Below are 18,106 nucleotides of genomic sequence, written 5' to 3'. Positions count from 1 at the left end.
AATCATTCATTTTTTTCCCATTCGTTCAGTAAAGACTTGCAGTTGGGAAGTGGGTGTATTTCAATACAAAGATACCATCTCTTCCTGGTGTTTGAAGACCTTAGTTTATTCTCCTTGAACTAAAGTGGTAAATACTGTAATAAATAGAAATCTCTATTTTCTTGCTGGCTTAAGGAAGTAGGCAAAATATTATTGCTATACAGTAGTTTATAATTCCCACTCTCTTATGAATTAGAATTTTTTGGCAAAATACCACATTTTAAGTCATAATTAAACAGTTTATGTGTTTATTCTGAGTGACTCCCACACAAAATTATTCTTAAAACTTTCATTAACTGAAAAAAATGATATAAGATGACTTAGGTAAAGTATTAACATGTTTTAAATACATTGTAAACATTCAACAATTGTTAGTTGCCTCCTAATCCTTAAAAGAGCAAAAACTAAAGATATGCATAATGAAAAAAAGATATTTATTTGATATATGCCTTATACAGGTTGTACTTTTTGCAAGACTGCAGACTTCATTCTTTCTCCTTTCTATTCCATATCCAATCTCAAAGAGGCCGTTAAATTTTTTTTATTATTGAAATATAGTTAACACACAATATTATATTAATTTCAGGTGTACAACATAGTGACTTGACAACTCTATACCTTACACAGTGTTCCCCACAGTACCGTCTGTCACCATATGACATTAGTATAATATTATTCATTATATTCCTTCTGCTATACTTTTCATCCTATGACTTATTTATATTGTAACTGGAGGTTTGTACCTCTTAATTCCCTTCCCCTATTTCTCCCACTCTTTTACCCTCTTCCTTTCTGGCAACTACCAGTTTGTTTTCTGTATTTATAAGTCTATCTGTTTCTAGGTTTTGTGGTGGTTGTTTGTTTTATTTTTTAAGATTTCACATGTAAGTGAAATCATATGGTATTTGTCTTCATCTTATATCACTTAGCATAATACCCTATTATAAGATGCCCATACTATGCAAAGCAATCTACAGATTGAATATATTCCCTATCAAGGAAGGTCTTTTTAGAAAAAAGTGAACACATTGACTAAAATCCCACACTTTTACAGACATGACTGGATTCAGATATCCTTGAGTCCAAATTCCTGCTCTGCATTCATTATGGTTTGGTAACCTTGGCAAGTTCCTTATTGTCTCTCAGCCTCAATTTTCCCATTCATAAAATTAGGATAATCATACACTCCTTACGGATCTTCTGTGAGAACTACATAAAATAACCTAAGTGAAATCCTAAATAGAAGCTCAGTAGATGACATGTTATTATTGTTGTTATTATTATTGTAATTAAACACTTATGTTTCCTTATATGCTGGTTTTATTTGAAATATTTAACTTATTCATAGAAAGGAGTCTGGACAAACCTTAAGGAGTCTAATTTCTAACTATGCTTTTTAAAATATCTACTTGAACTTTTGAGTTTCTTGTAATATTATATCCAGGACACCAAATTTTGTTCTCAGATGCACCAAAGACTATAAAACATCCTTTGTTAATGGTGGAAAATAAACAGCTTCTTAGGAAATAAGACTTCGTCACACAAGAGTGTATAGATTTATATCCAGTTCTTTGATTAAAAAAAGAGAAAACGCCTTTCTAGAGTCAGAAATGTTTCTCAAACCACTATAGAATAACAATTATGACTCTCCACTTTTTATTTTTATTGCTGGATTGAAAAAGATGATTCTCTACAATGCCTACCCCAGGAGGAATTATTCCACAAATAAGGGCCCAGCGTGACATTTATGAGAAAGCCAGTGTCCTCCTGTGCAAAATTGATTGGTTCTCAGCCAACGGGCTCCCGGGCGTTGCAAACAAAGGCACCTTCTCCACTGGGACCTATCAGATGCAGGGCAGAGTATTGCCTCTGCCTTTGGAACTTCAGGAAATGCTCAACTCCTATCTGGGCAGCACACATCTGTGGCCAGCAAAGAGGAACCTGGCTTTGAAAATGAAACAACTTCCTCCTCAATTCGTTTCCATCTTGGCCATCTATTGCTTCTGCATGCTACAGATTCCCTCCTCAGGTAAGGAGATCCCTTCATCAGACCCTCAGCTGGGCTGAGCTCTAACCCTTGATCCCTCAGGGTGGTTCTGGGTCCTGGAAGGAGTCCAACATAATCCCCTCACCTACCTCCATTTCCACCCTTTTGAAATGGCTTCCCATTTGTCCCTAACCTTTAAGAGAGGGTGGACAGAACTAGATGCTGCAGCCTTTTACCGAAAGACATGACTCCCTTGTGGAACTGTCGTTAAACAGCTCCTGACTTAGGGCTGTCCCAAAGATGAGCTGCTAAAACTGTGAGGGATATGAGTTGGAGACCCCGATGTCTTAGCCATCTGTGTTCCTGGAATTCTGAAGAGAGAATACAGTAAAATTGAGTTTACAGACATGAGGACTGGGGATTGAGGGACAGTTGGAGAGGGGCGGGAAAGGAACGCAAACAGGAAAAAGGAATATTTTCATGGCCTTTCTGTGGGCTCCCTGGAGGCAGGATCCCAGACAGAGCTGCGGAGGCCCCAAGTCTTAGTGGGCTTGGGCGCTGTCTGAGGATCTGACTGGACAAGGCTATTGCTTCACCAGCTTCTGAGAAACCAGTACCTTTACAGGGAACCAAGGGTGGGATATGGGATCAGTAGTCGGAATGCATTACCAATTTCAAGGTAATTCACCAAATGATACAGGGAGGCATGTGGTGGCAGCTCCAATTGGAAATGTGGACTATTTCAAAATTTCAGTCTTTTCCATTAGAATTTTGATTTAGGGGTGTAGAAAAGTTTTGAAAATATATTCAAACAGAAAATATATTTCAAACAGTATGTTTGTTTTGCTGTGTCTTACAGTATAGTCACAAAACCTAGACATTGCAAGGAACCTTAGAGGTCATCTAATTTAACCTTTCATGGCAAGCAGGGATCTATGATTTCCCTGTTTGATTACTTTCAGTGACACCCAACTCACTACCAGCCTAAGAGAGCCAGTAACTGCCTCTTCTTGGGTCCAATAGAATCTTGTTTATATTACACTTTGGGGAATTTGTTATTACCTTTTATTTATCTATCTATATATTTATATCGACCTCCCCCTTTTTCCTATTTAAGTTTTTTTGTTTCCCGAGGATAAGGTTCCTATGGTCTTTATCATTTGTACTGTTAACACAGAACCTGTTAATAAATCCTTATAGGATTGGTTCAAATTACTTTGCATTTTTGAATGGCTCCAACCATCAAAAATTTCTTTACACTAAACTGAAATCTGATCACGTGTAACTTGTAACCATTAGCCTGAGTTATTATGTATATACTCTTGAGCCAAATATTCCCTGTCCCACATTTAAAAAAATCTAAGTTCAGGGTTTTACATTTATCCCATTAATTTCACCTCTCCAACTGATTCCTCCAATTTCTGTATTAGCTTTTCCCCCAAGTATTGCATCGTGTACAAATGAGATGGAGACTTCATTTAGGCCAGGTAAAGGCTGACTGGCATAGGGTGCAGCTGTGTGCTGGTAACACCCTTGCCCAGACCTACCCCTGAAAAGTCTGATGAAGCAGAACAAGTATCTGTATTTCTTAAAAGTTCCTAGACTGACTCTGATGCACACACTTTCTTGACACCATCTCCTAATATGCTATCTCCATAAATTCCATAAAAATACAAATTAAGTTTTTCCCTCTTGAGTTACTAACTCTTATGTTGGTAACTCCTGGTAAATTAAAAAAGGATTTGTGTTTAATTAATTTTAGTACAAATCTCACATTTACTGTTGTAGGTAGAAATGTGTTTTCTTTGTAAATCCTTTTTAAAATATTGTATTTCTAGAATCTCTGTATGGTTTTCAACGTAAAGATTTAAAAGTTAATGCTATGAACTTTTCTCTCTAATTAATATTTTTGTGATTTCTCATAATAGGATTTCCTCGACCTCTAGCTGATCCTCCAGATGACTTGGATATCATGCAGCTTGAGGTACGCTGCTATTCAGTAATGTGCGATTTTTATTTCATCTTGGCCTTGAAAATATCATGTGGATAAATGTTCACTTAAAACTATTTTAAGATCAGATTCTTGGCTGCAGCAGGAACTCATATTGCCATTTTCATAGCCTCATTTAAGGCATCCTGAGAGTTGTGTTGAAATTCACTGCCATGGTGCGAGAAGGTAATGCAAGGTTCATAAATGGGACAGTTTTAGAGTTTTATATGTGCTGTAATAGATTTCTATTGACTAAGGAATTTAGACTTATCTTTGATTCGAATTTAGACTTATCTTTGATTCATTTTTCATATTTTTCTTTAGTGGCTGGCATATGGGGCAACTCTTTCTTGGCAAACTAAGGTAAAACAGTTATATGCATATAATTATTCTTTAAGTTATAACAATTCACATGTTTATATCATAATTGATATCTGTAAGAAGCACAGTTTTTTGGTACCTACAGGAGAAATCTGTGTGTATGTCTAAATACATGTGTAAGAATGTAGTTTTAGGAAATAACAAGTGAATCTGTCATATATAAAATACCATAAAACATTGGTAGTTCATGTATATTCTTATAATTATTATAATACATACATATATAATTATATTATGTATATTGTGACATATCATGGTATATGTTACAAATTGATATACTATGATATAATAGTTCTTCAAAACAATCATCTCATGTAAATGACCTAACAGTGATAGGAACCACAACAGTAATGTTTCAGTGGATACAAAGTAAATAGATCTCATGTAAAGAACCTAACAGCGATAGGAACCACAACAGAACCACTTTTGATTCAGTGGAAAGTACAAGAGGGTGGTATTAGGGTGGAGTCCATGACTCTTAGCATACACTGAATATTTTCACCTTGAGGCACATCTTTTCTTCCTCACTTCCCCTAAGCCACAGCATACCATATCCTGGCCACATTGAGCTGCTCACTATTCCCCAAGTGCACCAGGCCTTTATATGTTTGTTTGCACAGGCTTTTCCTTAGCCAAAATGCCTTTGCAGGCTGTGTTCGCAGCTCAGACTCTAAAACCAAAGTACCTGGGTTTAACACCCAGATCTACTTAACTTTGGCAAGTTTGTTAATCTGTGTCTCAGTTTTCCCATCTGTAATATGGGAATAAACCTCATGTTATTGTGAAGATTGAGGGCTTTAATATTTGTGAAGTGTTTACAACAGTAACACAGTAAATGACAGCACTTCAGTGCCAGCTGTTACCGTTATCTCTGATGCCACTAATGGCCATCCTTCAAGATTCAAACATCACTTTCTCGCTTACACTTCATAAGTATATCATGCCTATTTCTTCTTATTTTCAGTTTATCTTATGCATATGTTTGAAGACAACTGTCCTCTCTTATCTTCAAAACTAATCGTATAGCCTTGATATCCAGAGCAAAAATTTAGGGTGAAAACTCAGTTTTCCATCTCCTTGCCACTGCCTGTTCACTTCACACCAAATGGGCTTCCCTACCCCTCAAATGAAGGCTGCAAGGATGTCCCCTACATAAGCAGAAAAAGTGGAAGTGTGGCAGTCACATGTGCTAGTTACAGTATTAAATTGGGTTATAGGTTTCCCCAAGTGCAAGGTGCCACATGGAATGAATTTCCTTCCACTTTTTCCATCTTCCCAAAGCTGATCCTGTTCGTCATCACCAGTTGTAGAAGAGCAAGGGCTTGTTCAGTGAACAGAACTATCAATATTTTTAAATCTATGGATAGAGATCTTCCTGGTCTTGCTCCTGCATTAAAATATGACCTGTGGCATGTCACTTCCTTTCCTGGGGCTCTGGTTCCCTCAACTATCCCATGTCTGGATGAGCTACCTGGGCTCTAAGTCCACTTCCAGTCCTGCTCTCCAAAAAAGCCAGGTGTGTGTCTCTAGGGGACTTCTATCTTTAAGCAATTCAGAAAGCAGAGTTATGTTCTACAACTAATGACACCTGTGGAAAGTCTTCCTGTTTTGTGTTTCTGGTGGGATCAGAAGTTTAGATGGGAGGGTGGCAATAGATTCTTATGAACACAGCTCTACCGTTCATCCATTCAGAAAAATACATTCATTGGAAGCATGCCATATGTTAGGTGCTAAATGTGCAGTAGTGGCCAAAATAAACAAAACTACCTGCTCTCATGAAACTTAAGTTCTAGGGGCACCTGGGTGGCTCAGTCGGTTAAGCGTCCGACTTCAACTCAGGTCACGATCTCGGGGTCCGTGGGTTCGAGCCCCGCGTCGGGCTCTGGGCTGATGGCTCAGAGCCTGGAGCTTGCTTCCGATTCTGTGTCTCCCTCTCTCTCTGCCCCTCCCCCATTCATGCTCTGTCTCTCTCTGTCTTAAAAATAAATAAACGTTAAAAAAAATTAAAAAAAAACTTAAGTTCTAGTTAAGGAAAAAAATCATAAATTAGATAGGTAAGTACATTTTGAAATTTTTTTTTATGTAAAAAGACAAAATTAAAGCAAGGAAGGTGCATATGAAATGTTGAGAGTGGAGTTCTAGCACCTGGAAAAGCATCTTCATGTTCCTTGTTATTTTTTGGCCTGAAACATAACAGTATAAAGCTGATGGATATGGCACAAAAAACGATTGTTTGCTCAATAAGTGTCCAGAAAACACACATACACTCACACATACATGACGGGTGTTTGTGTGTGTGTGTGTGTGTGTGTGTGTGTGTGTGTGTGTAGAATACATAAGTATCAGCTGCTTCCCATGTAGAAACTCTCCACAATTTGCAGAAAGATGTAATTTTATCAACACAACAAGTTAGAAGTATTATTAACTTTCATTTCTGTCTGGATTGAAGTTTGAGTTGATTCAAGAAGATTTCAGTGTGATTGAGATGTGAATGATCAACATTATCCAGATCAGCATATTTGCAATATCATTGACAGTACTCCTCTCAATCAATTTTACAAAATGCGGGCATGGAAACCTGATTTATTGTTTTGTAAGATGTCTTCTTCACAGCAGTATCCTGGAGTAGCGTGTGCTGCCTGTGCAACCATCCCTGTCTGTCATCCACACCAACAAGGGCAAGGTGGTGCTCTAACAAGGACTTAGAAATGAAAAGTTGGGCTTTCTGCCAAGAGATTGGAAGTTCATGTAGAAAGCATTTGGGGAGGTAGGGGTGAGGAAGAGTTTGGTTGATTTGAACCAACCCTAAAAAAGCTGAATTCCAGGGTACACCCAGCAACAAATTAAAAATTGCAATCATTAATTTTATTTCAACTCTTCGATGGTTATCTGGCACATGATTAGGGGATTGCTTGTGTGTACTATGGACCATGTTTTTCTCCCAAAGAAAGGTGAAATAAGATTTAGTTTTAAAATAATGATGTATTGCTGACAACTTGCTTTTTTGTAGGCCCTGCATCAACTCTAGTCTTACTGAGTTTGTCTAATTGATTTCCTTTTAGATTGCCAATTTATTTTGTAATATTCAGATAAATTCAATAAGGTCCCTGGTGTAACTTATACTGAAAACCTTGTCAATTGCCTGCCCCAGTAAAATGCCATGTAACTTACCCTCACAATTCTCTTTCTATGATAATCAAGACATATACAAAAGGGTGAATACTGCCCAGCCTGGCAACACAGGCATGTAACTTTCACATTGATAGCAAGTGACACTTGTACTGAAATCAACTCGTACTAAAATCAACTTACTAAAATAAGACTAAAACCTGTCTTATTCAGTTTTTTTTTAATTTCACTACTCCAGAACTCAGGAGCCAACACATCCAATTAAAAGTGGGGTCAGTATTTTACCATACTCCTCTTCCTATAAAAGTCACTCTCCTCTGCTTGCCTTTTATCCCTACCTAATATGTGCAGATAAGTAGAAAAGCAGGGGGCTTACAGACACTGTCTGTATAATAGCTCTCAAAGAGCTTTTTCCTGGGGCTTCCGGCATATTATCTCTCTCCCTGTCTGGGCTGGAAGTGATGTGAGGCTGACACATCAGAAAAGTTAGAGAATATATTACCAAAAAGGAAAAATAAGTGAGGAATAACTTTTTATTATGCACTTACAATAAATGTTTTTAAAAGGCCCCATAAGTACTTAACCTCTATTTGCTTTTATCATACTGCCTTATTTTTTTAATTAAAAAAAATGCTTTGAGAAGTGTAAAGTGCCATATCCCCAGTAGTGATCCATGGAGCTGCACTTTCTATAACCATCACCATGTGTATGTGCTATGGGAATAACATGCACTACCTCTAACTTTGTTATTATAAACTTGAGTTACCCTGAAAAGCAGGCTGTGTAAGTGAATTTCTGCAGGGTATGATTTGAGGAATATTAGGAAGGTCATAGAATAAAATTCTTAATTCAGGTGCTCTGTCATAGTAACTGAAATTCTACCATTAGAAAGTCACTTATTTATATAGTAAAGGCTTTCCAAGTCTTCAAGAACACCCTTAAAAAACAACAACAAACAAAACAGCAAAGTGTTGTTTCCCCAAGAGGCGAAGACTCAGCTGTAGTATAGGTTAGGAATGAGGATCAGGTGAGGATGGGGATATTCTCAGTAAGGGCCATGAGCACTGCAAAGGGAGAAAGGACACCGGAAGAAGAAAACTCTGTGAGACAAATGAACCTTGACTCTGAGCCAAAGTGTTCAGGGAGGATTCCCAACAACTAGATATAAGACACGGGTATGTATGTCTGAGTGTGTGCCGAAAGGTCATAGACAAGAAGTGCAGGAAAATCAAAGGCATTAGGGAGAGGGTTATGGACGCTGCCCTTCCGCCTCCTTCCGTAGACTAGGAGCGCACACCTGGAGCGAAAAGAGATTGGCACTGGGTTGCTTCTTTGGGACACTGCACGCCATACTAGGGCAGAACGCTTGGCGTTAAGGCAGATAAAAGTCTGATTTACCCTCAGGGAATATTTGTAAGCGATGTGTTGGAATTGTGGACTGCTATAAAGGCAAGCAGTTCTTTATTGAAAACATAAAATTTAAGCTTAGGCTCTGACATGGACTTTATTCTGGAAATTAAACTATCTGTAAGGCGGGCAATGGAGAGGGCCGTGTCCCACCCTCCCTGCGCCCTCTGTTGCAGTTTCCGCCGGTGCGCCCGTTAATGCGCCTGGCCCGCGCAGCTCGCCAACCGAAGGATGAAAAGATTTCAGCAGCAGCGCGTAGGTGTTTTTCTCTTTTAGGCCACCCAAAGTTCACTCAACCATGGCAGATGCATGTGGTCGCTGGGGGAGTGGGGGTGGGGAGGCACGCGCTTGCATGCTGTCTTTGGATCTAAGCCTCCACCTTGGGAAGGAGAGCTGGCCCACCTTGTGCCTCAGTCCCCAACCCTGGAACCCGACCCAGTGGCTGCAGAGCCCCCCGGGGGTGGGTCGGTGGGGGGCTAGTGCAAAGTTCTCTTCTGCTCTCGCCATCCCTATGTTTCCTTTTAGTTTCCATGTTGTTTTTACTTTCCCTGACCTTTCCTCTTCTCTTGACGGGAACAGTTTGCCTTGGTGATCCCCTTGCTTTCCGTTGTTGCCCCCACCTGCCCTTTTATTTTATTTATTTTATTTTTTTTTTCAACGTTTATTTATTTTTGGGACAGAGAGAGACAGAGCATGAACGGGGGAGGGGCAGAGAGAGAGGGAGACACAGAATCGGAAACAGGCTCCAGGCTCTGAGCCATCAGCCCAGAGCCTGACTCGGGGCTCGAACTCAGGGACCGCGAGATCGTGACCTGGCTGAAGTCAGACGCTTAACCGACTGCGCCACCCAGGCGCCCCACCCACCTGCCCTTTTATCCGTATCTCAGAATTTTGTTTCTTTAAAAATCGTTTTTTATAATTTAGAAATTACCAGTTTCAGTAATAGCTATAATTGTTCAAAATTCTAATCAAGATTTTGTTGCATGGTAGCCCACCCTGCAAAAAAAAAGAAAAGAAAGAAAGAAAATTTCTTTTTTAAAAATATTTTTTTTAAGCAATCTCTACCCCCAAGGTGGGGCTCAAACTCAGAGATCCAACATCAAGGGTCGCATACTGGCCAGACTGAGCCAGCCAGGTTCCCCAAGAACATTTCTTTTGAATGCTGAAACTCATCCCAGTTTGCCCAGGACCTTCCTGGTATTAGCTTTGAAAATCCCAAGATCCCCAGGAAGCTGCTCAGGTCCTGGAAAATTGGTTGGTCATCTTATGCACAGGCAACAGTTTGTCTTGTCTGATCCACTGCTGACTGCTACCTTCCAGACTGAGCCTGATCCTTGTTATGCCAGACCCGCAAGTAGAGACAGCTGACGAAGCTGCCATGGCTTAACCTTGAAAATTTGCCCAAACCGAGGGTCAGTTTCAAGTTGAGGCTATTGGGAAGAGCAAGCCAACTTAACATTGTGTCCTGGACACATATGTTACCTCAAGAAAACATGCTTGCCTTCCTGAACAGGAAGTTACAGTTGGCTACCCATGGTTAGCCCTTCCCCTGAACTGCTTTTTTGCACCTGATCTCTGGCTACCTAAAGATTAGTGAGGATGGAGCCAGGGAGGTGCAAGGTCACAGCAGAACAACGGCAAGTCTCAGAGATGTGGTTCCTGTTAAAGTAACCTGTGCCTCCCTCCTTCACAGGATTCGAGGACTGATGCAGGAGATTTCACCAAGAAGGTAGGTAAGCCCCCATGGAGAACAAACCTCCCAAAGACCTACAAGGGAAGGACAGGAAGTGCTTGGAGCTAGGCAGTCTTATAGCCCCTTCAGATCTCTTCTGAAAGAACTGGTCTCACAGTATGCCCCTGAAAATCATCTCTGAGGCTGAGCATTTAATTTCAGGTTTTCCTGAGCTTGTCCTGAGGCAGATAGGAATCATGGGGCAATGCTTCTGGCTGTTTATATTTCATCTCCATTCTTGCAGATGAGTCACCTAGAGCCATCTGTTCCTGAGGATTTGCTTTATGTGGCTCAGGGGCTCACATACCAGTTGTATAAACTGGGGGAGAGGTATTGCAGACGGCACAAACCAGCGCTTCTCGAGGTTGACCATGAATCGTAGATACCTTGAGACTTTGTTAAAATTCAGTAGGGACCTGAGAATAGACATTTCTAAAGAATTCTCAGGTGTTGTTGATGCTTCTGGTCTGGGGACCACACTTTGAAAACTGCTGTCATAGACATCTTCAGAAGACCTTTGGCACAAAGTGGTTACATAATGGTTTGTGTTTTTATGTTGCAGGATCACACTGCCACCTTGGGACGACCATTTTTCCTTTTCAGGGTATAACACATTTCTTTTTCTCTGTTTTTAACCCCAGTTCCCCCCTGTCACCCAATTATGAGTTCCTGCAGAATAAGCATAGCCCAGCAAACTGGTGAATAATTATGGGGACTATCTCATCCTTTACTTAGGGGTAACTCTCAAAGTCTCCTCCTAGATGCTTGATGTTTATAAAGGAAAGAGTCCAGAAGGACCCAGGCTGAGAAACCAGGGCTCTGGGACCGTGGGTGGGAGGCGAGAGTACTGCTGATGGACAGACATGGGGACAACCAGAATTGGAGTCTGTGACCCTGAGCATGAAGGTCAGGATACGTGGCCCCCAAATGCACTGGAAGTAGTATAATCTCCATCCTCTCCTCCTGCCCTGGGATCTCCGAGCCTCTTGCAAAGGTCACAGAGTCAGAAACTGTATTTGTGATCCTCCACTGGCTAGCTATGCTTCATCCCTTAGATCCTCAATTGTTTGCATCAAAAAAATCAGACTATGAATCAGACTAGACCCATGGCCCTCAAACTGCCTTCTGTGGGTCACTAAGAGGTTCGCCAAGAGGTAACTCTGCAAAGATCGGACAAGATTGGAAAACATGGCACCCAATACTCTCAAAGGTTTACAGTGTACACAGGCGTGTCCTTCAGGAAACAACCTGTAGTTCCCAACTTGTTTGATCAAGGAAGTTCTTCCACCTCCATGCTGCCTGCATGACCTATTAGTGGTTATTCTCCAGAAAGTGCTTTGAGAAACAGTGGGTCTCTATGATGTCTTTAGGGTGAGAAGTCCTGTGATAAATGGTTTGAAGACCATCCCACCACATAAATAGAGGCTGGGGGTGGTGGAATGGTGGGGCGGGGACAGGGGGCTGTAGGATCAGCAAGGGTCCTGGAGCACTGCCACAGGTGACCTACTACCAGCCCTGGGCTAGGGATTACCAGGTGAACTCCCAAGGGGGCTGCTGACATCCCAGTTAGGAGAATAAGGCCATAAGGCCCAGTTGAGGAAGGATCTGAAGCCCAGAAACAGGTTCTAGGCAGTTTTGTCTCAGTATCTGTAAGCTGCTCCATTTTTTTTTCCAGCCAAGGAATGGAAGAAACACTGAAGCCAACACCCAGTAGGATAGTCCAAGGTCAGCCCCATTGCAGTCTTCTCCTCCTAGCAAATGTTGTGTCTGACTGAAGGGCAGTGAGAGGCAGCCAGAGCGGTGGTAGTTCAAGAAGAGGCGGGCCACATGGAAGCTCTGAGGGCCCCCCACCCCCCTCCCTTCCCTGTTCTCCACACTGCAGAGACCTCCACTGCAGCCTGATAGGCTGTCCCAAGCACACAATGCAGGCTTTGCTGCTTGCCAGCTCTTTGCAGGTGTGTTGGCTCCAGCAGTAGCTGTGAAGGAGTGAGAACCCCACACGGCCCAGCTGATCCCCAGGACTTCTCACCTGACTCTTCTGATGAGGGAAAAGCCACCCTGGAAGGCTTGGCAGGGGAGGGGGCGGTACCTTATAGTGGGCACATCTCTGAGTACAGCCAGGCAAGGCTACTCTGTCCATTCAGCAGTGTTCTGAGACCCAGTTTAAATCTGGGGAGATTCGTTGGCCTCCAAGCCTGTGGAAGTGAAGTCCATGTACGAGGGCAGCTCTGGGCCTCCTCTGTCTCTTGTGTGGTCCCGGGGGCATCAGGTGGCTGTCCTTCAGAGGTGTCACAGTTTCCTTCCTAAAGCCTGATCCTGACCTGCTGGCAGCAGCTAAAGCCTGGGCAGGCCTAGGTGCCTGAGAAAGCTGTCCAGATGCTGGGAAACAGAGCTCTCCGGGTGAAGGTGGGGGAAGATGTTCACAGAGGCCATAGCACTCACACAGACCGAATGGCCTAATTAGATACAGCAAAGATAAATAAGTACCGTTTTGGGGCATTTATGACTTGTCCAATGAGGCATAATTTTAAAATATGTTGTATAATAACATACCCACCGGTCTCGTCTTGATTCTGATAATGATTTGTTCCAAGTGGTACATTTTTCTCTTCTTTTGCAGAATTCAGTGGCAAAGAGAAACTGGATCAGATAAGGAAATCGAGCAATTATTTTGAACAAATGTCAAATTTCTTTCTGTGAACAATACTTAAAGATAATTCTCTTGCTCTGTATTCTCCAAAATATTCAGTTGTGTAAAAAATAAAGGAGCATAGGCATAACATTTTCATTTCTTGTTGGGAAGTCTTGGGGGAGGGATAAGATGTATTTTTAAAATAACAGGATATATATTTTTTTAATGTGTTGGTTTTGGTATTGTTTTCATGTGCCTCAGCTATCTTGTTATTACTGAGAATTGAGAGGACTGTCTGGCTTCATATTCTGACCCTTCCCCCTTTTAGCTGGAGGACTATGGGCTGGTCACTTCTCTATGCCTCATTCTCCTCCATGGTAAAGTGTAGTTGGTAATGATAGTACCTTCACATAATTTTTGTGATGACTGGGGAGACCACCTGTTTTAGTAAGGGGCTTAGCATAGTGGTACATAGCGCTCAGTAAGCATTGGCTCTAATTACACTTCAAAGATGAAATCAAAGATGATTTTCATGACACAAATGGTACCAGAGCAACTTGCCCTTATGAGAGCTGCTTCTCTGTGGCTGACCAGGGCCTTGAGGTTATAGCACTAAGTTAATGTCTAACAATTCCATGAGTCTTAGGCCCCTTACCTTCTTAGGCACCTCCTCTGTAAACAGGATGTGACTTCCAGGCCTCCCAAGATCATTTGAAGGAGTAGATGACGCAGAAGATCTTCTCTTACTCTTTAAATAATAGTGACACATACTTTCTCACTCTTTTTTCTCCAATCACATTTATATTAGTTCTTTTTTTAATTGTTTATGTATTTTGAAAGAGAGAAAGAGTGCACATGGAGCCCAATGCAGGGCTCAAGCTCACAAACCATGAGATCATGACCTGACCCGAAATCAAGAGTCAAATACTTAACTAATAGCCACCCAGGGGCCCCATATTAGTTCTTTTCACTGCAGTCTATATTATCTCCCATATTGTTTTGTCTCTCTGATATTCATTATGGATATTATCTTTTAGTCTGTCTTCTAGTTCACTAAATCTCTTTTCAGCTGTGTCTCTTATGTTATTAAAGCCACCTGCTGAGGGGTGCCAGGGTGGCTCAGTCAGGTAAGCTTCTGACTCTTGATTTTAGCTCAGGTCAAGATCTCATGGTTAGTGAGTTTGAGCCCCACATTGGGCTCCACACTATGACTCTGTGGAGCCTGCTTGGGGTTCCCTGCCCCCCCCTTCTCTCTCTTTCTCTGCCCCTCCCATGCATTCTATCTCAAAAAAAAAAAAACCTTAAAAAACTTTTAAAAAGCCACCTGTTGAGTTCTTAATTAGGGTTATTATATTTTTCAGTGCCAGAATTTCCATTTGCTAATTTCATATTTTCTAGCTCTCTGGTGAGATTCTCAATCTTGTCATTTTTCTCCTTTATCCTATTAAGAATAGATATTTTTAGAGTCTTTCTGATAAGTAAATAATCTAGCTTCCCTTTATGTATGTTTCACGATTGCTATTTATCTTGGTTTTTTATTACATACCCTTATTCTTACAGTATAGTTCTTTGGAGGCCTTAATGAAATAGTTGAGAGTTTTTCATGGGTTCCTCCATTGCACACCCTACACTCCAGTTCTTGCCCCCTGGTCCTAGAGGGTGACAAAGATTGCTGCCCAGTTTTTCAGTCTCACAGCTGCCTTCCTGAGACCTTCAGATATTCCTATAAGAAATATACTAGCCCCAAAGGTTTATTTTACCTTTCTGGGTTTACATCTTAATCATATTATGGCCTTATAAGTCTTAACTGCCAAGTTATCCTTCATGATACCAATTTACCAGAGGAAATTCTTGCAAATCCATGAGAACACAGGTACAAGAGTGTTCACATAGTTTCTTAGAGCAAAAGAGTTGGAAAGAACCAAGATGTCCATGAGAAGAGAAGAAATAAATATAATATTCATATAAATGAACATTTGCATGATGTTAGAAGAGTCTTAAAATCATGATGTTGAGTGAAACAAGCAAGATGATTTTTATGGAAAGATGTAAGTTGAATACTATTGTGAGAACAAATACCAAATTTAGGAGAGCAGTGATTCCTGAGGTAGGAAAATTGACACAAACCAGGGAGCCACAGCAGGGCTTCAACTATATTGGTAATTTTTACAGTGGGTGTTAATTGTGTAAAAAAATAATAATTTACAAATGAATTTATGTGGAAGCACAGAGATTGTGTCCAGGAAGATCAAAGAGAGAGGTGGTTCTTGAATTGATTCTTTTTTTAAAATGTTTATTTATTTTTGAGAGACAGCATGTGAGCAGGGGAGGGGCAGAGAGAGAGGGAGACACAGAATCTGAAGCAGGCTCCAGGTTCTGAGCTGTTGGCACAGAGCCCGATGCAGAGCTTGAACCCATGAACCATGAAATCATGACCTGAGCTGAAGTCAGATGCTTAACAGACTCAACTACCCAGGCACCCCTTGAATTGATTCTTGAAGTATCTGTAAGATTTCTATAGATGGCAATGGAAAAGAGCATCCCTGACAGAATAACAAAGGCGGGAAAGTGGGAAGATTCAGGGCATGTTCAAAAGACTGACTACAAGTAGCCTAGTCTGACCAGAGGGCAGGGTGCATTGCAGGGTGGTTTCCTCCTGCTTTCCCACCCCAGCCCCTGCACACATACACAACCTTCCTGCTGGGCTAGATAACACTTGTTGAAACTGGGGTGAGGCTAGATTCAAGTAACTTGGAGATGAAGCTATGGCCCATGTTGAGGTGCTATGACCAGCCATAATTGAGATATATGGACAGTGTGCATGACTTGGCAGCCAGACTACCAGGGGTTCAAATTCCACCTCTGCCTCTCACTATTTGTGAGAGCCTAGAAGAAGGAGAGGCAGATTTGGTGAACAGCTGGTTAGTTTCTACTGTAGTAAAAGTATTATCTCTAGGCCATGAGAAAACTAACACTCATAGGTATTAAATTCTTGTCCAAGATCTTTCAGTAAATGGCAGAGTCAGAATTCAAACCCAGGTGTAACTGGCTCTAATATCTATAGCTCATGACTCACCATTGCCAGCTGTATCTCAGGGACACAGAATTACCCTTGGCTGTGTGCAGGAGTGGGATGGGATGAGGGTGGAGGGTTGAGTTCTACAGGAAGTTACGAAGCTATAATGCCTGTCACCTCAGTCCTGGACTTGCTAGGTAGAGATGATGTACCTAGTACAAGAACAGAGTGAAGCAAGAATTCGCTGCAGCCGAGTAATGCCAGGACCACTTCTTATTTAGGGGTCAAGAGAGGGTTCTGGGTAAATTGGGGGAGGTTGAGTAGGGACCTCCCCCACCTCTGCTTGGGCTCTCAAATTCTTTTCCAATTCAACATGTTTAGACACTTTGGCTTTCTTAGTATTTATAAAGATATTTTTCCTATATATCTCAATCTCTGAAAGAAATAGATGTGCCTGACCCAAACAAACCCCTTCAGAGGGTTGGAAAAGTTCCACCTCTGGACAATTTTATTTTTTGTTCAATTGTCTGATCTCTTTGCTGACTCCTAGCATTTCAGTTTAATATTAAAACCATCAATTTGCCTCAAGAGATTAAGTCACGATCAATAGAAACCCTGAAGGAGAAGATAATAGGACTTACATTATTTATACTCTCAGTCTTTGTCTTCCAGACATTGGTGAAATGAAACTTAGGAAATTGCTGTAATAAAGCAGAGCCCAGGACAAGAGGCTTTCACCGCATAGCAGCTATAGGGACACTGGAGCACCGGGAAGTGGGCAGTAGACTATGTGGCTGCACACTCAGAAAGAGAGGTGGCCAAGGGAAGAGTTACCACTTGTCACCATTTCCCAGGGAAAACTCATCCTGACCTCAAACAGTGGAAGAAGCGTGAGGAACATTTGTGGGAGAGTTATTTTATGCTTGATTGGCACTTGAGTGATGGACAGCACTGTAAAATGTACCTTTTTATCAGGGGATAGGGTCTTCTCCCACTGAACTAGAAAACAAAGAAACCTCTGGGTAATGAGACTTGTTTTACTTAGAGTGAGAGACCCAACAATATTGTGATTTGAAGAACAAGTAAGTTTTTCTCTCTAGCTTACAGTTCCAATGTGGATGACCCAGATCAATGGAGCAGCTCTGTTCCTTGAGCCGTTCAGAGATACAGGACCCTGAAAATCGCTGCCCCACTATACCCTGCGCTGTCAATGCTGAGTTTCCACCAGTCTATGCTCCAGCTTGGTGAGGTGCACACACAGTGTGTTAAGGCCTGGGCCTGGAAATGGCAAACATTGCTTCCCTCCCTTGGAGAGAAATCAGCAACAAGGCCACACTCAGGGGATGTAGTCTGTACCTGGGGTGGCCATGTACCACTAAACCCTGCTGCCTTAGATTTAGAAGAAGAGAAGGGTGCCTAGCGGGCAACACAGGATTCAATGTCAAGGAAGGGGAAGGGATTCTTTTTTTATTATTATTAATATAATTTATTGTCAGATTGACTTACATACAACACTCAGTGCTCATTCCAATGACTGCCCTCCTCAATGCCCATCACCCATTTCTCCCTCTCCCTCACCCCCCATCCACCCTCAGTTTGTTCTCTGTATTTAAGAGTCTCTTGTGGGGGCGCCTGGGTGGCGCAGTCGGTTAAGCGTCCGACTTCAGCCAGGTCACGATCTCGCGGTCCGTGAGTTCGAGCCCCGCGTCAGGCTCTGGGCTGATGGCTCAGAGCCTGGAGCCTGTTTCCAATTCTGTGTCTCCCTCTCTCTCTGCCCCTCCCCCGTTCATGCT

The 18,106-nt window shown here is 41.7% G+C and overlaps 1 protein-coding gene across 8 annotated transcripts in view; it reads left to right on the top strand.

Annotated features, from left to right (window-relative positions):
- NMS (neuromedin S) overlaps nucleotides 1-17,865 on the top strand; it is a 51,117-nt gene extending 33,252 nt beyond the window's left edge. Inside the window, exons 3-11 of one of the 8 annotated variants that reach the window (XR_007151232.1) lie at nucleotides 1,722-2,068; nucleotides 3,955-4,010; nucleotides 4,341-4,379; nucleotides 7,589-7,612; nucleotides 9,110-9,188; nucleotides 10,627-10,662; nucleotides 11,228-11,269; nucleotides 12,341-12,390; nucleotides 13,286-13,330. Coding sequence is in view for 5 of the 8 variants with exons in the window: in XM_047854554.1 (XP_047710510.1) it covers nucleotides 1,735-2,068; nucleotides 3,955-4,010; nucleotides 4,341-4,379; nucleotides 10,627-10,662; nucleotides 11,228-11,269; nucleotides 17,414-17,491 (585 nt within the window). In the remaining 3 variants the exon portion in view is untranslated. Of the gene's footprint in view, nucleotides 1-1,721; nucleotides 2,069-3,954; nucleotides 4,011-4,340; nucleotides 4,380-7,588; nucleotides 7,613-9,109; nucleotides 9,189-10,626; nucleotides 10,663-11,227; nucleotides 11,270-12,340; nucleotides 12,391-13,285; nucleotides 14,341-17,413 lie in introns of those variants that run through there. The other 7 variants (XR_007151234.1, XR_007151233.1, XM_047854555.1 and 4 more) reach the window with 7 other exon arrangements.
- The last annotated feature ends 241 nt before the right edge of the window (nucleotides 17,866-18,106 follow it).

The sequence above is a fragment of the Prionailurus viverrinus genome, chromosome A3 (assembly GCF_022837055.1).
Source record: "Prionailurus viverrinus isolate Anna chromosome A3, UM_Priviv_1.0, whole genome shotgun sequence".
NCBI classification, from domain to species: Eukaryota; Metazoa; Chordata; class Mammalia; order Carnivora; family Felidae; genus Prionailurus; species Prionailurus viverrinus.
This window is presented reverse-complemented; position numbering and strand designations above follow the sequence as displayed.